At 41.1% G+C, this 24,255-nt stretch overlaps 1 protein-coding gene across 3 annotated transcripts in view; it reads right to left on the reverse strand.

The window, feature by feature from the left end:
* Window positions 1-9,316, reverse strand: part of LOC125704236 (low-density lipoprotein receptor-related protein 4-like) — a 104,205-nt gene extending 94,889 nt beyond the window's left edge. For all 3 annotated transcript variants that reach the window (XM_048969633.1, XM_048969632.1, XM_048969634.1), the window contains exon 1: window positions 9,010-9,316. In XM_048969633.1, coding sequence (XP_048825590.1) covers window positions 9,010-9,067 — 58 coding nt within the window. In that variant the 5' untranslated portion in view covers window positions 9,068-9,316. The remainder of the gene's footprint in view (window positions 1-9,009) is intronic.
* Between the last annotated feature and the right edge of the window lie 14,939 nt (window positions 9,317-24,255).

Genomic DNA, 24,255 nt, shown 5'->3' on the forward strand with positions numbered 1-24,255 from the left:
AATTCTGGACTGCACATGCACAGTCCACACAGACACCCTGATGATGCAACTTATGTCACACGCGGACCAAAACGGCATGTGGGCAAGTGGTGTATGAATCAAGTTCGAGGATGGATTTTATAACATGAACAACTATTCTTTTCTCATCTCAAAAATAGCTTTACCTAAACCAAAGTGAAACAAATCCTGCAGCTACATTCTACAGTAACACACTCACAAAGAGAAATAGCCCTGCCATTTGCACCTGAAAAAATGTACTTTACCATTTGCATGATGAAATGCTCAATGGAATCCTGAAAATAATTCATGGGAATATCCTAAGAAAACAGTCAGAAAAGTTTAGACTCAGTTTTTGGACTAAAACAAATCTAACAGTGATTAGATCCATCCATCTATTGACCACATATCCTGGTCAGGGTCATAGTGGGGTCTGGAGCCTGGGGTAGGTCTACACCCTGGATGAAATACCAGTCCATCATAGGGCACATACATGGACAAACTCACACACTGAATGAAGCACTACAGGCACTTTTGAGATGCCAATTAGCCTAACTGCATGTACTTGGACTGCAGGGGGAGAGCAGAGTCCCCAGAGGAAACCTGTGTGATAAAAAAGTGCATGCAAATCTCTGTGTGTTTCTCTCTCTTCACACACACACACACACACACACACACACACACACACACACACACAGCAGAGGAGAATCTCGAACCCATGACCATAGAGGTGTGAAGAAACAGTGCTAACTACTGAGTCACTATGTCACCCTTCCTAAAAAGTTCATCTTTGTTCTTCTAAGCCAAGGTCACAGCAACTTAAACCAGCAAAGAAAGGTGTTTGAAATGCAGACTGTCCTGAAACATATGGGCATGCAAGTCAGAGTCTTAATCACCATTCTGCTTGAAAGGCACATCACAAGCACAGGCCAGTATAAGTCACTGCAAGCTGTAGACCATTAATAAACACCAAGCCGACCGATGATGCCTCACTTCCCTTCTGAATGAATGGCAAGACAAATTCAAAAAATAATCTGCAAGGCTACTGATAAGATACTAGAGGCCACACATCTAAAGACTAAAACTTCTCCAAATAGACTATCTTCCACTTTTAGATAAGCCCAGGCATGACATTATGCTTTATCTGAAGTCCATGGAATACAACTCCCATTATAAAGTCTTTGATATATCCCTACTGCATGCTGACTTAAGGCATTTTGGAAGTAAAATAAACACCTGTTTAGGATATGTAGACAGTTGTTGTTAATGAACAAGGCTCAAGCTCAGGGTGTTAGAGTGCAGCAGAGGGTATCTGGGAGATTGCCCAGTCTGGGGGCACTGCCGGAAGCATCTGAACATTTGAGCTGGAAAAGCTTTAAATGGTCATGTTTTCTTACTGACTGGCAGGTGTCACCTGCTCTGTGTATTCTCAGATGCCATGCATGATCATGTGGTAAAGTATTCATAAACTACTTGAAATACTACCATCAAGGGCTTCTAATATGTTGGTTCTTAACATTAAGTGCATTTAAAATCCATACTGGATAAATTATGTTACTTTTGAGGTCACACCATGCTTATTTTACACATAACACAACAACAAGAATGCACAGTTCATTTTACAATTCTATTCTGTTGAAAAGTCCCAGAGAAGCCAGCTCTGGATATTCAAATGTCCTTCCCAAATCACTAGGGACCGACCAGGCAAACAGCAAAAATAAGAAATGCATGTCAATCCTCCATCTCACTGAAGGCCTGCTTTGTTCCATTGTGAATTCTTCGAAAGGGTCACCCCTCAATATAATGAGTGTGCTGGTTGCTTCAGAGCAACCCTGATGACAGTAAGACCACAGGTACAGGTGTGCCTGTAACTAGCTACAAAAAGTTGTTTAAATATATCCATATTCTTTAGCAGATCTGTGATAGAAGAAATAACCAAGGCAAAAAAAGGAAACACTATAAAGAGTTTGGTTTAATTTCACATTGTTCACCGTCAAAATAAAGGTCGTGTTTTGTTTGTCTCTAACAATGCAAGGGTATCAATTTTTCTGTGACAGCCATCCCTCAGGCCATGCACCTGTGCATGGCTACAGTGCTTCCCATATAAAGTTGACCCCTGTGGTGGAGAGGCCTAATTATCTGGGTGGGGAGGGTACAGCAAAGGGGGGAGAGAGAGATTAAGAAAAAAGTCAAGGAAATGAGTGTCGAGCCACTACTTATGACTAAATAATCCATAACCGCTGTATTCAGTAATCAATTTAATTGTATATTCTGTTTTAATTGCTAAAATTTGCTAGTGCTCATTATGAAGGGGGTGAGGGGGCACGCCAATCTTTCCCCTCCTCTTGCCAGGCCAAATCAATTACATGCCACTCATTTCCCCAAGGGAAAAGCCATCACGCATTGCCTCCAGCTAAGCTACCGTTTCACACCTCCAGCTTCCTGGCCAGGATTTCCTTCACATCACAGACACTACAGGGTGCTTACACCCATTGGTGCTGAATCCTACAGCAAATGTATACTTGGTAAGCGTTCAGATGAGAACATATCTGATTTTGGCTGAACTGGCTTGAGCCAGTCTGAAATCGCTCTATGACTGCAATGTTATTAGAACACACGGCCCACAAAATTAGCGCTTCCAAAAAAAGTCCTGGATATACAAAAAAAAAAATATATATATATATATATATAGAGAGAGAGCTTTGAGCTATTCCAGGCACTGGAGAGGCACAACGGAAAGTGAACCCTAAAAAATGATTCCATTGTTTATTAATAAAAGCCTTTTTTGTTTTGGGGTTGTTCTGCTAGTTAGTGATGGAGCCAGATAAACGCTGGTGGTTGATGATTCATGGCATTTGGGCTATAACTCCGGGACAAGTTGTATGTTGTTTTCTGGAACAGGGAGGGCTATGGACTTCCCTTTCGGACTTTCACTTGGTAAACGCAGTTCTGAAGACTTTTCAACAATGAAGGTCAGGGTTTCAGTTTGGGTCATTGTTACTGAGAACATCTAAACAGAGGCAATGTGTTGAATTACGAACATTTGTCAAGGATTTGAAGTGTGTTTAAGTGCATGAAACATGAGGAAACATATATGGAATCTCTGAGCAAGCCTGCTGAGTGAGGCAGCGAGGCCCCATGTGAGAGAGACATAAGTTGGTCATTGCGTCTTATGTCAGCCTTTTATATTTACAACAAATTCCTCCATTTTGAAAGGACAGCCAAAAATGAGAGAAACAAAGTAGATACACTTGTCCAATTATCACAAAACAACAAAACATTGAGAAGCAGTCAACATGATACTCGAGCTTCATTAACGGCTCACTGAGATCATTCAGACGTGCTTTGCATGTGGTTGAGGTTCCCTTTGCTTCATCTAGTACTACAAAAACAACCGCCACAGTGGATCCTAGGCCCCCATGTGTCCAAATCTGCAACCTTCAAAACACAGGCACACAGCTGAGTGCAGGCAAAGGAAGGAAGGAAGGAAGGAAGGAAAAATAAAGTATATAGGTACAAAAGAAATACTACGTACGGAAGAGAGAATGTACGTACGAAAGAGAGAATGTACGCACGAAAGAAAGAACGTTAGAAAAAAATAGAAAGAAAGAAAAAAGAAAGAATATAAAGAAAGAAAGAAAGAAAGCAAGAAAGAAAGAAAGAAAGCAAGAAGAAAAGGGACCATGGTCTCAGTGCACGCACAGCATCACACTCATGCTGCTTTGCCAGCAGAGTCACAATTCTGGGGGAACAGGAAAAAATGTGTCTACACACATTGTTTCAAGCGTTTTAAGATGTTGTTCTGCTTCCCGTCTCCTCCTAGCACCCCCCTCCTTTAAATCCAAACAACACAAAAATCAAAAGGCACCATTTAGACACTTTAAAGCCAGTCAGAGGCTGGGCTGTTTTGACACTTTGCCCATGGAAGTGCCTGTGAAAGGCGCAGGCCCAATGCAACACTTGAGTTCCCTGACTTCATTAGGAAGCGGCTCTTTCAGCAGCTTTGCCACTCCAGTCCCCTGGCTGAAAGGCCTATTTGGACCCAATATTGTTTGTTTAATAGAGCTTGTTGCTCAGGCCACTACACTGACTAGTGCTCCCAAGGAACAAACCACGGTAGTGGATGGATGCTGCAGGGAAAACCGCTTGGGTGTATGGCATTGAGGCATTAAATAAGAGAAACCAACTGCTCATGTGAAGGACATATACCAATACACCACTATATATCAGCTAAGTCACACATTTCAAATTAAACTGCGATTCATGTCATTACATGCACATAAAATATTCCCCTAAAAAACTAACCATCTGTTTGTTTCCTGTACTCCAACATAACATGGCCCATTCTGACACCCTTACACTAAGACAACATAGATAGCCACCAACCCCACCCACCCCCAGCATTTTAATACTGTGAGCCCACCAAAGGGGGCAACAGCTGTGGCCGTCACCAGGAAAAGCATAGAGGGCAGGAGGGACAAAACGGCAAATGGCCAGCGTGAAACCCGGGGACCCAGAATGTTCTCTAGACAAATAGCACTTTGCCTCTGACACCAATTAGAAAGGGGAAATCATCTTGTCAGTCTCAGTAGAGCACTCCGTAAAGGAATAAATGTTTTTAGGCACTCACACAGAGAGCCCCCTCCTCTGCCCAATCCGGCTCCTCAGCTATTTCTGCTCTGACCTTTTTTTAATCTAAACTTTATTGTGCACGTTGTGGCAATGAGCAAGCAGGTTTACGTTTCTGCCTCTGGGCCCCTCACTCGTTCTGGGTGACACTCTGGCTTTGCGATGACAACGGCTTCCCCACCCCCACCCACTATCCCCGTCCAGCCCCAGTGTTTTTGTTTCCTTTCACAAGCCCAATCCTCACGGTATGCATGCCCTGATGGCCCATGAGGCTGTGAAAACCCACTGTATCCGGCAAGACGGCTTCATTAGACACTGCTGCAGCCCATCACAAGCTTGGGACAATATTGCTGTCATCAAGCTCTGCTCTTCTGCTGCCCCCACCAGATGCCCTGTGATTCACCCATAAAGGGGCATAAGTAGTTTAATCTGAATACATTTGAAGAAGGCCCCGTGATGTTGCCACTTTACAGTAACAATACATGCATGTCCTTACGCTTCTGCTCAATGTCTTTATCAGTCACCAAAAAATGAACCAGACACGTCAATTAGATTTTCTCTGGCATTCCTCAAGACAAAGAGCAATCTTATTAAATAAAAAATGTGTCATGAGTCCCTACTGTTGCATCAACCTCCATTTTCCTGAATCACAGATGTGGGAAACTACAGCTTAAAGAATTGATTTAGTTTGTGAAAACTCACTCTGCACAATGAGCAATTCTCAGCCCCTGAGCTCCTGAAAGCGACCCCCTCCCACTCACAGAGACAGAGGCACAGGGCACCCCTCCCCAAGCTGCAGACAAGACCCCAGCCACCCTGCATGCTGCAGAACAGGACGAAAAAGGTCTCTGCCAGGCCTACAAAGATAACATCTCAAACGCAGTCATCGGAGGGCAGCTCCTGTTCAGCTGTCTGCCCTCATTACTGCAGGCTCCAAAAATGCGGGACCCTACCAGACAGCAGAACAGAAAGCACTCTTTCCAGAAAAAGTCCAGGAAAAACACAAGACTGCAAATGCTGAAATGCCATGCACTGCCCCCCCCCCCCCCCCATAAAAGGACCTCCCCATATTTCTCTTCTCATTCTAAGTCCCACAGTAAATGACATCCTTCCCAAAACATGTCACCACACAGCTACTGGTGAAACGAAATATAAGTGCACATGTGATTGACAAAGACTGGGTACTCAAAGAAATCACCAGTAGCTGAAGGTGCTAATCAACATACTATACTTCTTGAAATTGTAAAACTGCTCTTATTCTACCAACTTTATTATATTTACTAGCATAACCAGCTCAAACAACAGAAGGCCGTGTTGGAAAAAAAAGTGTACAGCCATGTCAATAACTCGACACATATACACCACAGTTAAATGCCCACGTGTTCTAGGCATGATTTTCTGTAAAAACAAAAGATCGCTTCATTATCTAAATCTGTTAAAGTATTTAACCTTTCAGAATGTCCAAGATATAAACAAGAAACATGAAAAATATTACCTACGTATTATATAATGATTGTATATAATACTCCTTACTTGCGAAACTAAAAAGACCTAGCTTAACGTCAGGCATGGGTTTATGTACCAAATATATTTCAAATGGTAAAATGTATAGTAACAAAACACTTTAAATCATCAAAACACTTTAAATCATATTTCTTACATTAAGTCTAACAGATGTGAGAAAATATGAATTATTCAAACTTGTATCTTCACAGCTCCCTTACGGTTTTAGAACAAACAAAATAAAAAAAAAGAAAAATGTTGTTCAACACTAAAATGATCTATATAAAGTATGGAGGGCTCTGGATTCCAAGGGTTCAGGTAACACACACACACACACACATATATATATATATGTGTGTGTAAATAAACCAGCTAGTGCTCAACTCACTTATTTGCTTTCCAGTTGTTATTTATACAATCATAACAAAAAAACATGGTAATCAGATGAGTGTGTCTGTTTTAATGATTAGATCAGTGTGTGTGTGTGTGTGTGTGTGTGTGTGTGTGTGTGTGTGTGTGTGTGTGTGTAGTGGTGTGGGGGGGTGATGGGGGGGCGGGGTATTCATAACATTCAGTGCTGTTTTCACCAGCTAAACCCTGGGCGCTCTCTCATGTGCTTCTCAAATGTCCTGCAGTGGCATTCTCATATATCCATTACCATTCACTAAGGCTCACACAAGTGTCTCAGCCATGCACATCCACATGTGTCGACGACACGAAAGCAAAGTCTACAGCTTGGTCCGGCACAGCCAATGAAACTGGAGGAGCAGACGGGATTAAAAAAAATTCTACACACATCCACATCAATACAGGTGGAGGGGGGCTCAGGAAACACTGCACATACAACTGTTCCCTCTTTACAATAAATTCACCTGCATGTTCACTCTGAAAACTGCTAAATATGTAGATGGACAGACTATATTTTGTGTAAATTATAAATGAATTCTTTTTGTGAGCTTAAGCGAATCAAAACAGACATGCCTGTGCTTTAATTTTTATACTTGTCTCAGTCATATAAAGCAAAGAAATACATGCATCACATTTAATGCAACAAAAACTTTTCTGCTAAAAATAAAAGACCACAAAACCTTGTAACAGACACACTATCCACCCTGCTTTGGCTTCTTCCATATAACACATTCATTCCATCTCTATCCTAAAGCCTCTTCTTTCCATTACACACAGAGAAACATACGCATATCTCACTCAATACTGAATAACGACCACTGCTACTTTAACCATTTCAGCAACAATAAAATTTACTGAATTTAATAATAAAGTCTAAACCAGCAGTGATATCTGTATGTATTCATTTCTGGATGCGGCAATATAAACTTATATTTAAGGCGTAAAGTGGCTCAGATCAGCCACTGATATATATTGGAGGTAGTTATATTTTAGCCCTCTACTTTGCTTCAGTGACACATTTTCATGTGAATAAGCCTTTCTGATGTAGGGAGCATAAAATTTTGATGCCATGAATTAAAGGGTTAGAAATTGAGCAACATATAACTTCAAAGAAAAAGCTTTAGGGAATGTAATATCATAAAAGGTCTATCCTTTAACTACGAGACCAGGCATTAATGTTTAACTAAAAATAAAGACACCTCTACTCCATCCACTTTTTTTTTTTACAAGCTTGTGCTTGCTAATAGTTTCGACCTGTGTGTAAAAGAGGATTTTACACAAAATGTGTTGAAGCACAACTCAAAGTATAATCACAATTCCGAAGAATTCAAAATCTTCCGTGGAAAAAAAAGAAGTAGAAAAACTTTCCAGAGTACCCATTGAAGAGACATGGCATATGTAGTGGTGAAATTCATCAGTGCACCTTTTACTGACAGTTGGATATTAAACCAAATACAAGGTAATAAAAATTATAACCAGAATATCTATCATTCACTTGTGAAGGCAGTGGTAGATGATTGAACAAATGTGTTATTCAGTTACCCAATTATACTGTAACTATGAAAAAAAATCTATTTTTTGAAAGTCTTACTGCCTCACATTGGTTTAATGTCTTTATCAGCACAGAAGTGTCTGTCATATCCTGTTTCTTTAAGAGGTTGTCCGTAGCTCAATAAGGTTCCTGCATTCCAGACTACTAGAGGTGGCTGTTTCAACATGTTGTAAATATAATGTGTTACGAAAAAAACAGTTAAGTATAAAACCTAAGTTTGTGGAAAACATACAAGATGCACTTTTTGGTAAAACGTGGGTAACCCCGATCCCATCTGCAAACTGGAGTTTGACATATGTCCCACGCTTTATCCAGCGTTATCTAATCAGTGACAGTAAACGGCGACGATCACATGAAAGCACGTATTTCCAGTCACAGATGTCATTTCAGTGGGAAGATACATACATTACAATCAGTGCGGCGAAGAAAGCAAATCATGCGTAATAGGTAAAGCGCAGAAGGAAAACGGCTATTTGATCATCGGTGTCTCACTTTGGAAATACTTTCTTTTGCACAAACTAAGAAGAAAGTGCGAAAACAGAAATAAACAGATCATTTTAAAACTAATCCAAATAAATAAGCAGGCTCACTCAAAGTTTATAAATTAACGCAATTTTTTCATAGAGATGGTCACAGAAAAAAATACATAGAAAGTGTAACGTTTTGAAACTATTACAAATAATAGTAATAATAATAATAATAATAATAATAATAATATAGAAAGACCATGTGGTATACTTTTATTTTAACTGTAAATTGTGATATGCCTTTGAGAAAAAAAAGGTATGGCTGAATCTAAAATAGTCTGCGCGACTTGTTATGAAACTGACCAGATACTGAAAGAAGACACCGGGCTGTAATGTTAAAAGAAACATACAACTACATTTTATGGAAGTCACATCTCTTGGAGGGGTACTTACCTTGACTGTAAAACGACACGCTTACAAGAGTGCCACAAAGCACTATAAGAAACTGCATTTTTGAACCTTGTTTCTTCAAGTTGTGCCGTTTTGCAAATATAAAATACACTTTTTTGCTAGGCTCAATGAACGTCCCTCATATTAAAGGGATTGAGATTCATAACTACTACTTTCAAATCATTGCTTAAATGCCTCTTGAGTCTGCTTTAGTCCCGCAGTTGCGACGGCTCTTCAGTTGAGAAGTTTTGCCGCACGACGTCAGACTACGACGCCGCTGACACCGCGAGCGCCTGCTGCAACATTAGCGTGCGCTTAGCAATGCTGGACGATCAAAACGGGGACTGGACTGTACCAAATCTTGAAAGGGGATGCTGACATATAATATTCGACAGACCACATAAACATGCTGTTGCCATCTCGCTTGTTTTTCCAGATGCGTGTTTAGAGATGCATTTTCATAGCGAAGTTTGGAAATTTAACACCGGAGTCGCTTTTTTGGTTTCGAGTTCAAATTTGAAGATTTTCAATGCCCCCGGGGGTGTGTCTGAATCGTTGTATCTGGGGCTACCGTAGTCGCCGTGTGGTTTCACTAAGTTAAACTGTTTAACCCAAGGTTAGTAGTCTGGGGATTAATGAATCTATTCATACTAATGAATATACTGAAAGGAAGGTATCTTCGATGAAGAAAGTTGACGCCTGAGTATCTACTGTTTGTTCGTCTTTCGAGGGTTTATACTGCGAATGGAAATGAATTCGAGGGGGGAAAAACAGGTCCGCTGTGTCCGTGTGTTGGTTTAAATGGATTCAGGTGTTTCTTTTGTCCCAGTACAGACTTAAGCGCGAGAAACAGACACGCTTCCCGTGCATACGTTGCATCTGCAAAGGTGGAGTACTGTATAAATACTTATATATACTGTATAAGTATAAAATTTAGGGTCGTTTGTTAAAATATATATCTAAATAAAATGCAAGTATTCCTATCATGCTTAGCCACAACTGGAAATGAAAATATTCGCAATACATATTATATATTGATTTAAAAAAATACTAAAGTTGAATACGATATATACACATTAATCTGACCTAAGGGTGAATGGTTAATTAAATCTGTGGGTTTCTGCATTCGGTACCCTAATTCCAATACTTTCCTGGAAAGGGGCTTTGATGCAGTGAGTGTCGTTGATTTACGAGAGGAGGGAACTATATGCATTATTCCAGGAATGGCAGCGGGAAAAATGCCAAAGAGTTGTATCAGGGCTACGTTGGAATTAATTCTTTTCAGCTGCCAGCATAAAGTTGCACCAGAAATTTGATACACATATTTCCAGTGTATATGATGTGAAAATGATTATGATGGGTTGGCACCCCATCCTGGGTTGTTCCCTGTCTTGCACACGTAGCCTCCAGGATGGGCTCTAGACCCTGGTTGGGTTAGCAAATGGAGGGATGGATTAATCAATGACCTAAATGTAGAATTTTACATATTTCAGATTATGCTCCTGTAGTACCTTCAAGCATAAAATATGGTATGGTATTCTCATGACATTCAATAGCAGACAGTGCTGGGTGCTTTTCTTGATGTTTCAGATGTAGGCTGATTAAAAAGGAAACCTTAATTAGATGCTCAATCACCCGCATGGTGTTAAAAAAAAATACATATGCAGGCACATCTAATTTCCACGATTGGCCGGCTATTTACAGGATTCTGTGACAGGGGCCTCATTTCCACTGTTCATATGGCTCTGATAGTGGGCAGACTTGACAGTCACATTAAGATGATAACTCAACAAAGGAAGAAAATGATAGCTGGGGAAGACACTTGGTCTTGTGAACACAGTAACTAAAAAAGTATTTAATGGATCTTTTTCACCCTTCAGACATGTGAAGACAGGTGAAGATCTGTACCTAATCAAATTTTGAAAGAAATCACAACAAAATTGAAGCAGCACTGTATAGTGATCGCAAAGCAAAGGATGAGTTGATTAGAGACTTATCCTTGTGAACAGGATGTCTGTTTGTTATTATTATTCTATTTGATCTTTGATGGATCTTGGCAAAAATATTAAATCTACCACTGAAAATCTTCTCCATGACAGACCCCAAATCAACCCAGAATTGGAATTGCATGACGGAGGGCAGTTGAGGGCGAAAATGGAGCCTGCAGCTGCCATCTTATGAACACAGCCATCTGCCATCTAAAGTCCAGTTTAACAATGGCATACTGATTGAGATTGGAATGAGGGTACTTCTCCCCATCTTGAATGTCCTAAGCAAACAACTTGATTACTGTCATGGAAACGTGTTCTGTGCATTATAATGCATTCTAGTTATACCTAGACTCCCTCCACTACACTGTGTCCTAGATGATGGTGATCTCTCTGATGATTGCCTGTGTTTTATTCCTGCAGCAGTGGCTGTATATGATTTCCATGGAGGATAGGTGTGAACGTACAATCCTCTCTGCAGTCTTTAGGCACTTTCACACCAACATTCTGGAACATGGTTCCTGATTATAAGTTCCTGGGCTGTCTCAACTGGTCACTTTTTATAGCTCCTGGCCACTTTCATTTGTTGCTTTCACATTGAACAACACGAACTGGAACATTCATGCTAAATTAGTATAAGATAAGCTCTTAGGTTACCCTTCACCAGTGTTGAGCATTTCAGGTCAAGAAACTACAAATTCAAATGAAGATTTTGTTTCTACCAACCAGGTGAGTACACTGTGATTGTTTATGCTCAGGCAGTTGGTAGAAACAAAATCTTGGTCTGGATCTGTAGTTTTAGGATGTGAAATGCCCAATAATGCCCCAAAACATCCATCTATCCATTTTTCAAACTGCTTATCCTACTGGGTTGTGGGGTGTCCAGAGCCTATCCTGGAAGCAATGGGCATGATGGAGGGAAGAACCCAGGATGGGGGCCCAGTCCATCGCAGGACACACTCACACACAATTCACACACGTACGGGCAGTTTAGCAAGTTCAGTTAGCCTCAGCATGTCTTTGGACTGTGGGGGGAAACCGGAGTACCCGGAGGAAACCCCACGATGACATGGGGAGAACATGCAAACTCCACACACATGTGACCCAGGCAGAGACTCAAACCTGGGTCCCAGAGGTGTGAGGCAACAGTGCTAACCACTGCACCACCATGCCACCCCCACCCCAAAATAATGCAGGATAAACATGTTGTTTTGTTGATCAAACGGGACACAGCTCTTTATTTATACACATTCATTCATTTTCGGTATTATGGAGTTCCTTGTGATTGATCTTTCGGTTTCACAAAATAAAACATGGTGTAACGTGTTCCGCTAATAAGCGCTGGCAAGTTTAACTGCTGGCACCAGCAATAGTAGACAAAATTATATTGGTTATCGGTCAGATTTTTTGATTCAGACATATAGACGCAAGTGAAAAAACATTTTCCTGACATAAATTTGAGGTACAAAAATTATTCCATGTGCTCCATTTCAGCTCTGCTAAGTATATCTCTTTCCCCCACACTTCTGAGTGCTTGCAGTCAACCAGTCAGCAAGCTATCACTCCCCAGTATTCATGTTTGGAAGAAAAATACCTAGTCTGGAGTAGGTACTCTGCCTCTGAGGAACTACAATCGGGCCAAGTTTCCGCGGTGTGAACCCAACAAAAGTCCCTGGTTCTGGAAAAATGTTGTGGTTCCTTAAAAAGATCCTGCAGTGTGAAAGCACCCCTTTATGACTGTCTGCAGAGCTTTCACACTGTGTGGTGGTTCCTGTTGCGATGCTCTTTGAAACCTATGTAGATCTGGATTAAGGGCTTGGCAGTTCAGTCCAGCCGTTTTATAAAATGCAGGCACTGCTGAGCTCTCTTTACAGTAGCCAGTGGTATTTGATGAACAGCATAGATTACTAGATGTGGAGTCCTAGGAAACTGAAACTTTTTACCTGTTCCAACTCGGTGCCTATGTCATAGAGTAGCTGCAGTGGAGGGGCTTATTTCCTGAAGTCCACGATAAATTCTTTCTCAGGGTCTTTCGTGTCCCTTCCCCATTTGGCCAGCAGGTGTCGGTGGCCACCCTGTCCCTCCTGTCAGTCTTTGTGTTTTCCACTGTTCTCTGGCAGCCGCATGGCTCAATGTATTGAGCATGCAGCTGCCTGTGAACCCCTCTGTCTTGCGTTTTTGTATGCCTCCTCTGTTTTTGTATTTTGTTCCTAGTGTTTCATTTGTATCAGTTGAGTCCTGTGATTTGTATTCAGTTTTGGTTTCTTGCTTTGTGCCTTAGTTGTATTTTACCATTCTTTGTTATTCCAAGTGTTAGATTCTGTTTTCCTTGTTTCTTTGTCAGTTCTTAGTTTCCCTGTTTAGTTCCTTGAGTTTATTATTAGTGTCACCTGTTGCCTGTTTTACTAGTCCTTGTTAATTGATTTCACCTGTCCTGCATTATCCTTGTTAGTCTGTTGTATTTAAGTTCCTGATCACATTCGGTTCCTCATTGAGTCATTAATGTTGCTGAAGTGTTTAATGTTGTATGCTGTGTTCTTTGTTACCTGCCTGCCCCTTGTTGCCCTGACCATTTTGTAATTAGTCTTTGTTCATCCCCGTTTACTTTTGACCCCTTGTGGGGTCTAATCGCAGTAGATTAGATTTCAGTACTCTTCGTGACACTCCAACAGGCCCCATTGCTTTAGAAGGAGTACCTTTCTGGGGAGAAATAACAAAAGGAACAAGGCTGTGTAGCCCTGCTTTAAGTCTTTCGGGAAACGTGATAGTTAGATTTTGTCGACGTCCCATATATTGTACGATCGACCCATATTGAAAAATAAAATATTGTGTCTGGTTTTGAACCAATATGGGATATATTTTGTGTCCTGTTTGAAGTTTGCAATTTGAATTAATCCCGCCCCCTCAACAAATTTTATTGTTGTGGGCCTGGGGAGGATAAATTTGAAATGGGAGAATTATTATGCGTTACTATAAATATATGGGCTCAGAGATGTATAAATATATTAGACATATGTGCTTACCATGCACAGTATTAAGAATTAGATGACCATAATGTCTAATTTCCATAACTGAATTGGTTGACACACTGGAAAGAGCCAGGTCTAGCAGAATAAGACCGAGTTGGATTGGGAGACATACTATGCATTATTACAAAGATTCGTGTTAGCTCATGTCACTTTTTTGGCTTTCTGGTCACATTTTCTTGAGGCAGGAACACAAATAATCAAAACATTACATTTAATTAAATTGTAAATGACTCTGAGAGATTTAAATAGCAAATTGAGAGTGCAAAAATATAATAATTGTGTTCTTGGGAATGTTAAACTAAATTGTGTACACAATTTAGTATATCGTGCCTATGAAACAAACCTGCCCCATGAAGATAGAATTTCCAGAAGCTACGTTTATGGATATAAGTTAATATGATCATTTTAATTATAACGTGTGTGTTTTTGGCATTTCTATTAATTGTGTGTTTATTGAAAGTTGCCCCCCCCCCTCCCTGTCCTGGCCATAATGGACTATATCTACTCTGAGATTTCATGCTACTCAACTTTTCAAAGTCCTGTGTTACTGGTTGTTTCACTGACAATTGAACTGGCACAAAGTGGTCTAACAGCAGAAGAAGAAAACTGTGCAAAGATACCGTCCAACATTACATTTCCTATATTTTATACTATTCCACTAAAGTGGTAGACAAATTGAGACCAGACATGGAAAGAACACAATGAAATAAATTTGCGCAAAAATTCTAAATTAACCTTAGCCTAAGGGGCAGAGTACAGTAAAGTCTATCTTAGGCTACATCCTAGAGCCCCAGCCAAAGAGGGAATAGTTTAACTTGGCTGCTCAATCCACTAGCACGATACCTCCTCCCAAATGGCAAATTTTTCAACAGGACACCCGCCCCCACCCTGAATGATAAGTTTTACCACTGACACCATGTGCTTTGATTAGCAGATTTTTGATGTTCCATTGTTTTCAATTCCCTCTAGGCACTCTTTTGGCTCCAAAAAGTAGCTCAAGTGCCTCATTTATGCTTTTCATTGCTTTTCCACTGCCAGAGAAGAACCAAGCCATACCCGAGCTATATTGTGAACTGACTTTTTTCCATTGTAAATGATCCAAGCAGTACCCACACTGACAAGGCCCTGCTTACTAGCAGGGCCAGAAGCATGACCTAACCCAGCTGGTTACCTCACCACTATCTGATTTGTCAGTATGCATGGAGATACCAGTGTTCTGTGTGGATATGCATTAATTATCTGAAGGTAAAAAGGGTATATTCTATATATTATTAATTATTAGTAGTATCGCACATCAGGATGTATTGATGCATACCCAATGACTCTGAACCTGAACATTTCTAACCACCTATTTTAATAAAGTACTATAGAACAACTGAATGGAATGGATTCCTAATGCAAAATTAAATAAGCAAATAGTAATTCCGCTAACATTTGATGGTGATTCATACAGACTTGCTAGCAGACATGAGCACATAATAAATAATGATGCAACAGTAAATAAATGTCTCCTCGGTTTTACGTCACTGTCGCTCTCCAAACCCAGCAATGCCTTTACCGAGCTGACCCTTCTTGAGTCAAAAACTGAAGCGAACTGGAACTGCACTGTAACTCGTTTCCTCTGTTTGCTGTTCCCTCAAAGAACACAATCCATGTCTGATTAGAGTTTCTACTGTTATATCACTTAAAAAGTTAGTCATAGTGCAAATGAGAAATATAAATATTTTGACATATAAAAATACGACTAATATAAATGATATTTTAAGATATGGACATTGACATTCCCAAAAAAAATAGAGGGAACCACCTAATTGGTGGGGAACGATTCTGAAAATTGGCTTTTAAATGGAATATGTAATAAGTAATATCATGATCAGTACTTTCCTGTCCATTGTTTCCCTGTTTGGCCAGCATATGTCACTGGCCATCCCCTTCTTAGTACTGTATTTGAGTCCTTAGTGATTGTTAATGACCCTCACCTGTCCCTAGTAACTCCCATCCATAGTTTTTGGTTAATTATCAATGACGAACACCTGTTACTTGTCTAGTCCTCATTTCTTGTGTGTGTATATACACACACACACACACTTTTTTGTTCCTGCCCTTGTCCTGTTGTCAGTCATTGTAGGTGTTAGTGTGGTGTGTGTTTACTCCATGCATGGTCTGGTCCCATGGTGTTTTCTTCTTTAGTGCTAGCTCTTGATAATCCTTGATTACCTACCTGCCTTATGTTTTCACCCCCTGGTGGTCCTTTTGTTTCTGGTTTCTCTGTGTTGTTTATAATAAAACCCCTTTGTTGTGGATCATTCCTCCTTTCCTACAACCAGTAATGACAAAATGACCAACCCTGCATGAAAATCCAATAGCATGACCCCTAGTTCTAAACTACCATCACACCCTCTATCTCGCCGGAAGACTTCATTCCCTACATCCCAAGATCCGCGAGACAGAAAGTTAGGTTCTTTGTTATAGTGACGGGGCATGATGCAGCCATAAATGAGGTGACGATGCACTCATGCCTCCAGACAAAGGGATTTGTTAAACAAGCTGAGCACACAGGGGAAGGCACAAAATAAAACAGACTTCGAGGGGTCAAAAGGCATACAGGAAAAACAAGAACTAATTTAAAGACACGATAGAATAATCCAAGTTGGGAGCAGTACACAGCAATTGGACAAAGCAACATACAGTAACTTGGGCAATGACTACCTAGAGCAACAAACAAAGGCAGACACCTAAATACACTAATAACAAGGACTAACTAAGGGCAGGTGTGAATCATCAAAAACAACCAATCAACATGGGCACAGGGCAACAAGACACAAGTGAAGCAACTAACACTAATGAACACAGAACTAAGGAACTATAGACCTGAAACCAAGGAAACACAGGGGAATACTACACTAGGAAAATGAAGAAAACAAAGTACAACATAAAACCAGAACAGAACACAAGGAGGGCAAATCTAGAACAGGAAACATAAAACACTGGGGAACAGAAACTCAAATACAAAGAAAAAGATAAGGCTGATCATTAGCCAGCCTTGAACCCATGACAGGGGAATACATGTCCCTAAGCCACCCGCTCAACCTGTTGAGCCATGCAGCAGACCCGGGAACAGGAAGAGCACATGGGCTGGAGGACAAGAGACAGGATGGCCAGCAACACCTGCTGGCCAAATGAGGAGGAGACACAGGGCAGGGTTGGACAGTACAGACCCCGACACTGTTAACCATGGTGATCACCCTATCACTGGAGGACGGGCAACCAATTTCCTCATACATCCTGGTCACTGACATTTTTAGCTCCTGGATGTATACAGGTACTTGTTGGGAAACCTGTCCATTCAATATTTTCTGGAGGCTTTAGCCCAACTCAAAAAGGTGGGGCAGAAGTTGCACATGCACTCTCCTCAGTGAGACTCTCAGGAACCAGATGCCTTGCTGGATATAACGAACCAGATGAAAGCCTCCAGCAATGTAAGTCCCTTGCCTCTGGGAACGCTAAACCTCAGAGAGGAGGCAAGAAGACCAGCCAGTAAATCCCCTCTGAGGGGTCGGAGGCTTTGGTTGGCCTGGAAGCAGCCCCATCCACATCTCCAGTCTCTGGCCCAAAAGAAACCCCATCCACATCTCCAGTGCCAGACCCAAAAGGAGTCCTGTCTATGTCTTCAGTGTCAAGCACAGAAGAGGCCGCATTTATGCCCAGCCCAGAAGGTAGCCCGTCAGAGTCCGAAGTTCCCAGCCCAGAAGAGGGCCTGCCAGAGTTCCATGTTCCCAGCCCAGAAAAGAGCCCTCAAGAGTCCCAAGTTCCAAGCTTGGAAGAAGCCACTTCTACAGCATCTGATTCCTCAACTGTTCCTCCTGTGCCTGATTCCCCATCACTTCTCCAGCATACTTCCCCAGCCGCTTCTGTAGCACATGACTTCCCAGCCGCTTCTCCAGCACTTAGCCCTGAGGAGGCACCGCCTCAGGGCCCTAGGAGGCTGCGTTGCCTGCTCCAGACCCCAAGAAGACCATGTTGGCCGACTCTTAGGCCCCTTTGTTGGTACCTGATTCCCCAATTGCTCCGCTCCCACATATCTTCCCTCTACTGGGGTTTGTATTTCCGGTCACTCTGCCTGTGGCAGGCTCCCTGGTCAATTCTTTGGTGAATGTGCGAGGAGTATGGATTAGATGAGTGGAGCAGGTGATGGTACTCTCTAGGGAATCCGATGCTGTCACTCCCACAGCCCCTCTCTCCAGTTATTATTATTATTTGGTAACTTGCCTAGAGTTTAACCATTTCATTGGTTTAGAAGATGTACCCCACAGACAATGGTAATATTGACCTATGCAATGATATACATAAAATAAAGCTAAAAAATAAATAAAAAAATAAGTCCTCTTAAGCCTGAGCGACATTAATATCAACATCGCAGAATATGCAACTGTCACAATCAGACCTTCATACTATCCAGACATTATACCGTGGTATATGACAACAATTTTGTTATTTCCCAACACTGTATTAAGGAAATCTTGTTGAGCCAAGGGGGCGGGGGTCCCACACCATGAGCTTTGGCAAACAGAGATCATCAATAAGTTTCATTAACGTTTTCACATATTGTGCGAAACAGTAAGAAAGAAAATATAAATAAAATCTATATATAAATAAATAGAAAAAAATCAAATACACATAAAATAAACAGAAATTAAGAATGGCCATTTTGACCAAAGGGCAAAAAAATGGTTTCAAATGAGACATAAAAATCGCAATGGAGGGGGACGACCTAATGTGAACAGGTAGGTTATTCCACAGTCTTGGAGTAGCAAAAACTTGCTCTCCTTTAGATTCTAAATTAGAATGAGGAACCAATAAATGAAGCTGGTTACTGGACCTAAGAAGATAGGCACTAGAATTGTTGGGGAGCATTTCAAAAATATTAGAAGAAGCCCAACTATGCAATGCCTAAAATACAATTAATGAGACCAGTCAGGATTCTGGCAGCAGAAATTTATACCAGCTGAAGATGGAAAAACAATGTTTGATACCTATGTACTGAGAATTGCAAAAATCCAGGCAAAAAGAAATAAAAGCATGAGTGACTGTCTTTTCTTGATAGAAAAAAATGTTTCATAATAACCCAGAACTAGAAAAAAACTCCCACTGCATTTATCTTCTTGTCAAACTTTATAGACAAATTAAAGATGACACCTTACTAAAGATTTTTGACTTGAGTGCTATTAGCAGACAGGTTGCCTAAACAGGAATTAATGCTGTTTGCTATAGTAAACAGACCAAGAACTTAGTTTTTAGTTGTTTTAGTTTCATTTAACTTAAGAAAATGTCTACCAATCCAATTTTTTACCTCCTTCAGAGAGCAGGATAACAATTCTAGGGTTGAGCCATTGTTGCAGTTTAGTGAGATATAAAATTGTGTCATCAGCATACTAATGGAAAGAGATATATTTCTGGAAAATTGACCCCAAGGGAAGTATATAAAGGGAAAACAATACAGGGCCCATAACTGATCCCTAGGGAACATCACAATGTATAGATGTTGAACTTGAGGACCAATTACCAATCTGAATTGAAACAGGATGCCCACAGTGGACTTCAGGCAATCAAGAAGTACATCATGAACAACTGTATCAAAAGCTGCAGTCAGATCAATAAAGATTAAGGCAGCATCCCCCCACCCCAATCACTTATACAAAATATGGAACATCTGTGAAAAATTTAAGAAAATAACTGAGGAGGAAAATATCAAAAAAGAACTAGGGTATTCCAGAAAGTAGGTTTAGCGCACCTCCTGAGTGTGACCCTGATCCCATTCCATTCCCAAAAACTGAGATTAATCTGTGCATCAGTCAGCCATCATGGCAACTAATGCTCGGAACCGACTGCGGAACCAGAAATCATGATGTGGGTGAGCCGGCAGAAAATCAGGTGGCCAATCCCAAAACAATTCGCTTGATGACAAAATAACACCAGACTCAGCTACATATTTTTTTTAGCAGTTTTTAAATGACCCATATCACTAATAAGACCAAATGAATCTAGCCATGCACACACATACCTGTTAGACACTATCGTTTTATCATACCATATCGCTTGCTGTGAGTGCTGAATGGGTGGGCTTAATTTGCATTTGCATGGACCCAGGACCAACTGATCGAACTCATGTCGCTTCACTGTCATAAAGTACTGTCACCCACCAGAGTCAAGAATTTGGAATTCTGTCACGATGGGGCATGGTGAATGACAATCCTCAGTGCACCTTACAAAGCAAAGGAACTGTATTTGAAACCGGGTCAAATTGGGGTTAACTAAGGCTGGTAGATAACCAAGACCAGGAATACACATGCTAGCAACAAGATATACAGCGGGAAACAACTAACAGCAAGCATTTATAACATCTACAATGACCAACAGAGACATGCCAGCTATTGTCAATTGAGTAAATAGTATAAGTAGGAATGATGAGAAACAGAAGAGGATAATAAACAATCAATAAACTCTAAGGACCAAAACTATCAGGATACACTAAGAACATAGGAAAAACATGGAAAACCAGAAGAAAAAGCAAGGGACAATACTGAACAACTAAATACAAGATAACATAATAAATATGGGATACACAATACATCCAACATGGTTGAGAACCTCAAACCCACAACAATAAGGATGCCTGGATCTCAGCAGCTCATTTAGCCACGTGGCAGCCTGGGGAGATACACTAGGAACTAAACCTAGGGAAAAACAGGGGGAAACACGGGATGGACAGCCACACCTGCTGGCCAAACAGGGAAAAAACAAATAAGGCAAGGACTGATCCTGACAAATTTGCAGTTTTGGTTGTTTGCAAGTTAGCTGTGAACAATACTTTTGGATGATGGGTAACCAAAAAATATGTTAACAGTATCTAAAATGATTTAAATCACATGAAATCATATAACATATAAACATTAGTATTACTCAGTATTTGATAGTATTTGATTGTAAATGCACAGTATAATTTTATTATTAAAAGTTATTTTAGGTTAAAAAAAAAAGATCTGTGGGATCTGTACATCTTGACTTGGGTATGTCGTGCATCTTTGTCTTGGCAACCAGCCTCACTCTCCCTTTTTAACTTTTAATGTTAAATTCACATTTTAATAATGATCCTAAGTATTGCCACACTGCACAAATGATATTCAGACAAGTCAGGTCAGGTTGGGGAGATGGCACTGATACAGAGAGTTGCTACGCCCACCACATGATGAAACACCTTGGGATCCCAGTTGGTGATCCCCCAGGCTAACACATAGCCCAGTTCCATCCTCCGAAAATGCCCATCTATCTGCCACAGCCAGGTCTTATATAGGCGTCTCCTTGGCCTGGTCCAGCTGCTTGAGTTCTCAACAATGAGGATCCTGAGAGCCAGATCACCCTCAGGGAAGCGTGTCACAATGCTACAACTCACAGTCCATCAGAATGCAGGTAATGTGCAAGATTCCATGAATCTTGCAAAAGTCAGTTGCTGCAATCCAGGTGATCACCCTTACCTTTCCGAATAGGGTCAACAAGTCCCATTTTCCAGTCAGTTGGGATGATGCCTGTCTCCCAAATGGAATCAAAGATTGCTTGCAAAGCCAGGAGGACAGCCTTACCACCAGCCTGAATAAGTTCACCCCAGATACCAGAGATCCCTGTGATCTTTCCTACCCCCTAGAAGGTTCACTACCCATGCAATCTCAGTGCTAATCGGATGATCAGCCTTAAGATTCACGGACCCAGAGATGTCCAACATCCTAGCCAGAGGATTAGCTTTATACAGCTGCTCAAAGTAACCAGCTCAACAGATGACAACTGCAGTTTCATTTGTAAGGGCCATTCCATCACCAGCCCTGACAGTGAATCTCCAAGGAAGAGAACTGGATTTGCAGAACTGGATGAACGCAGCCATCCATCTCAGTTTTCAGTAGACCAAAATTGCCATCAAGCCACATGCCCTGAGAGATAATACAACTCCTACTGGAAACACCAGTAACACCAACAGCAACCTTCAGCCTTATCCTGGAAGGTCTCCCACATCACATTAGGATCAGCAGTTGCACCAAAGTCCACAGACTGCATGCAAACTCGTTAGAAACAGCGTAATCTTAGAGTCGGGCCAGGTCCAGCCTCATACTCCTAATAATTGGTAACCCACTGGACCTAAGCTGAATCTACAGAGTAGCAACAATAAGTTTGTCTAGGAAACTCCAGCATCTACCTACAAGGACGTGATTGAGTTCCATCACCATAACACCAGTATTGGAGAACCAAGTCCAACAATGTGGTTCAGGGCACTGGAACCAGGATCCAGTGACCTTTGCAAAGTCAAGGACCATGGAGCTACTTTCACCATGGTTGCCAGACCCGTGGGAACTGACGTAGTCCTTATAGCGAACCCTGTCACTGCCAGTGGTCGCATTGAAGTTACCCATAACCAGATAAATGTCACCTGAAAGGCAACCATCAACCACTGAACAAAGCTGCAATGAAAATGTCTCCATCACTGAGACATCACTCAACATAGCTGGAGCATATACCGAGACAACAGAAAAGACACTCAGAGAGTGCCTTAATCTGAATCTCATTATATGCTCATTGAAAGAAGTAACATTGGACACCAGAAGGAGGATCCAATCCACCAACGCAAAAGCAACTAGAGTATGGCATGATGTCTTCATGATGTCTGCAGCCTTCCTGTGGGTGGCAGAGCTACTCTCGCAGAGCACAGAAAAGAGTCCTGTCTTCCGTTTTGAGGCTGAGTGAAGTTTTTATGGTAGCTGGAGTGCCAATCTCGCCACCAACCCCCAAATTTTTCCCTGTAAGTTGGCTGAGTTACCCAAGCAAAATGGCCAGGTTCTGTCCACAATGTAAGGATTTATAGGCAGTGCTCATTGTATGACAGGTTTGCACAGGGCAAGAAACTTCTCTATTTGTAGCTTAAATTGAGAGTCCCATCCTGTTGCACTGCAGATTGACCCCGAGGAAAAACAATCTCTCAATTATGTAGACCTCAGAAGTTCTCAAGGACGTCAGTGCAAATAACCATTTTTCTTTGTAAACATTTGTAGCCACCGTGATAAATGAAATAAAGACAAATTTACTACAGATTCATTCATGTGCTCTTTATTGTCTGCACATAAAATGGCAAGCACAAACTTCTTGGTCATTACACAGCAATTAATAGTCATCCATCTTTGTACTAATGAACTGCTGGAACACTAGGTAAATGCAAATTTTGTGTTACTTTATACATCCATCCATCCATTTTCCAAACCGCTTATCCTACTGGGTCGCGGGGGGTCCGGAGCCTATCCCGGAAGCAATGGGCACGAGGCAGTTACTTTATACAGTCATATGAAAAAATTAGGATACCCCATTAAATATTTAGTTCCTTAAGAAATATCAATAGTAAATCTTCTTTCACATTATATCTGTAGGTAAAGGTGATGTAATTGCATCACTTATGCAAAACCAAGAAACAAAGGAAATGAAGTAAGATGACAGTTCCTACTGAGGAATAAGTTAGGACACCCTGTGCCCTAATAGCTAGTATTTTCCCATTTGGTTGAAATAATCTCAATGTGATGTTTCCTATAACCATCTACCAAACCATCTACATCGACTTGCAGAAAGTTTTCCCCACTGTCCAATGCAGAATTCCTTAAGCTGTGTGATGTTTGAAGGGTGTCTTGCATGCACTTCCACTTCAAATCAACCCACAACATCTCAATAGAATTCAGACTTGGACTTTGACTTGACCATTCCAGAATTCTCCATTTCTTTCTTGTAAGCCATTCCTTGGTAGATTTACTGGAATGTTATGGGCCATTGTCATTTGCATGGTCCACCCCCACTTCAGCTTCAACTTCTGGACAGATGTTTTCACATTGTCTTCAAGCACCCTCTGATATGATGATATGATATGATTCATAGTGGATTCTATGATGGCGAGCTAGCCAGGTTCTCCTGCAAAGCAGCACCAAACCATGACATTTCCACCCCCATGCTTCATAGTTGGTAAGAGGTTCTTTTGCTCAAAGCTGTCTTTGGTTTACGGCAAACATGTCCTCTGTTACTGCGCCCAACTAATTCAATTTCAGATTCATCTGTCCAAAACACGTTATTCTAAAAGTCCTGGTCTTTGTCTAGGTGGTCTCTGGCAAACTTCAGTGTTGCCCAGATGTTTTTTTGACAGCAAGGGTTCCCCC

This window comes from Brienomyrus brachyistius, chromosome 11, assembly GCF_023856365.1.
Source record: "Brienomyrus brachyistius isolate T26 chromosome 11, BBRACH_0.4, whole genome shotgun sequence".
NCBI classification, from domain to species: Eukaryota; Metazoa; Chordata; class Actinopteri; order Osteoglossiformes; family Mormyridae; genus Brienomyrus; species Brienomyrus brachyistius.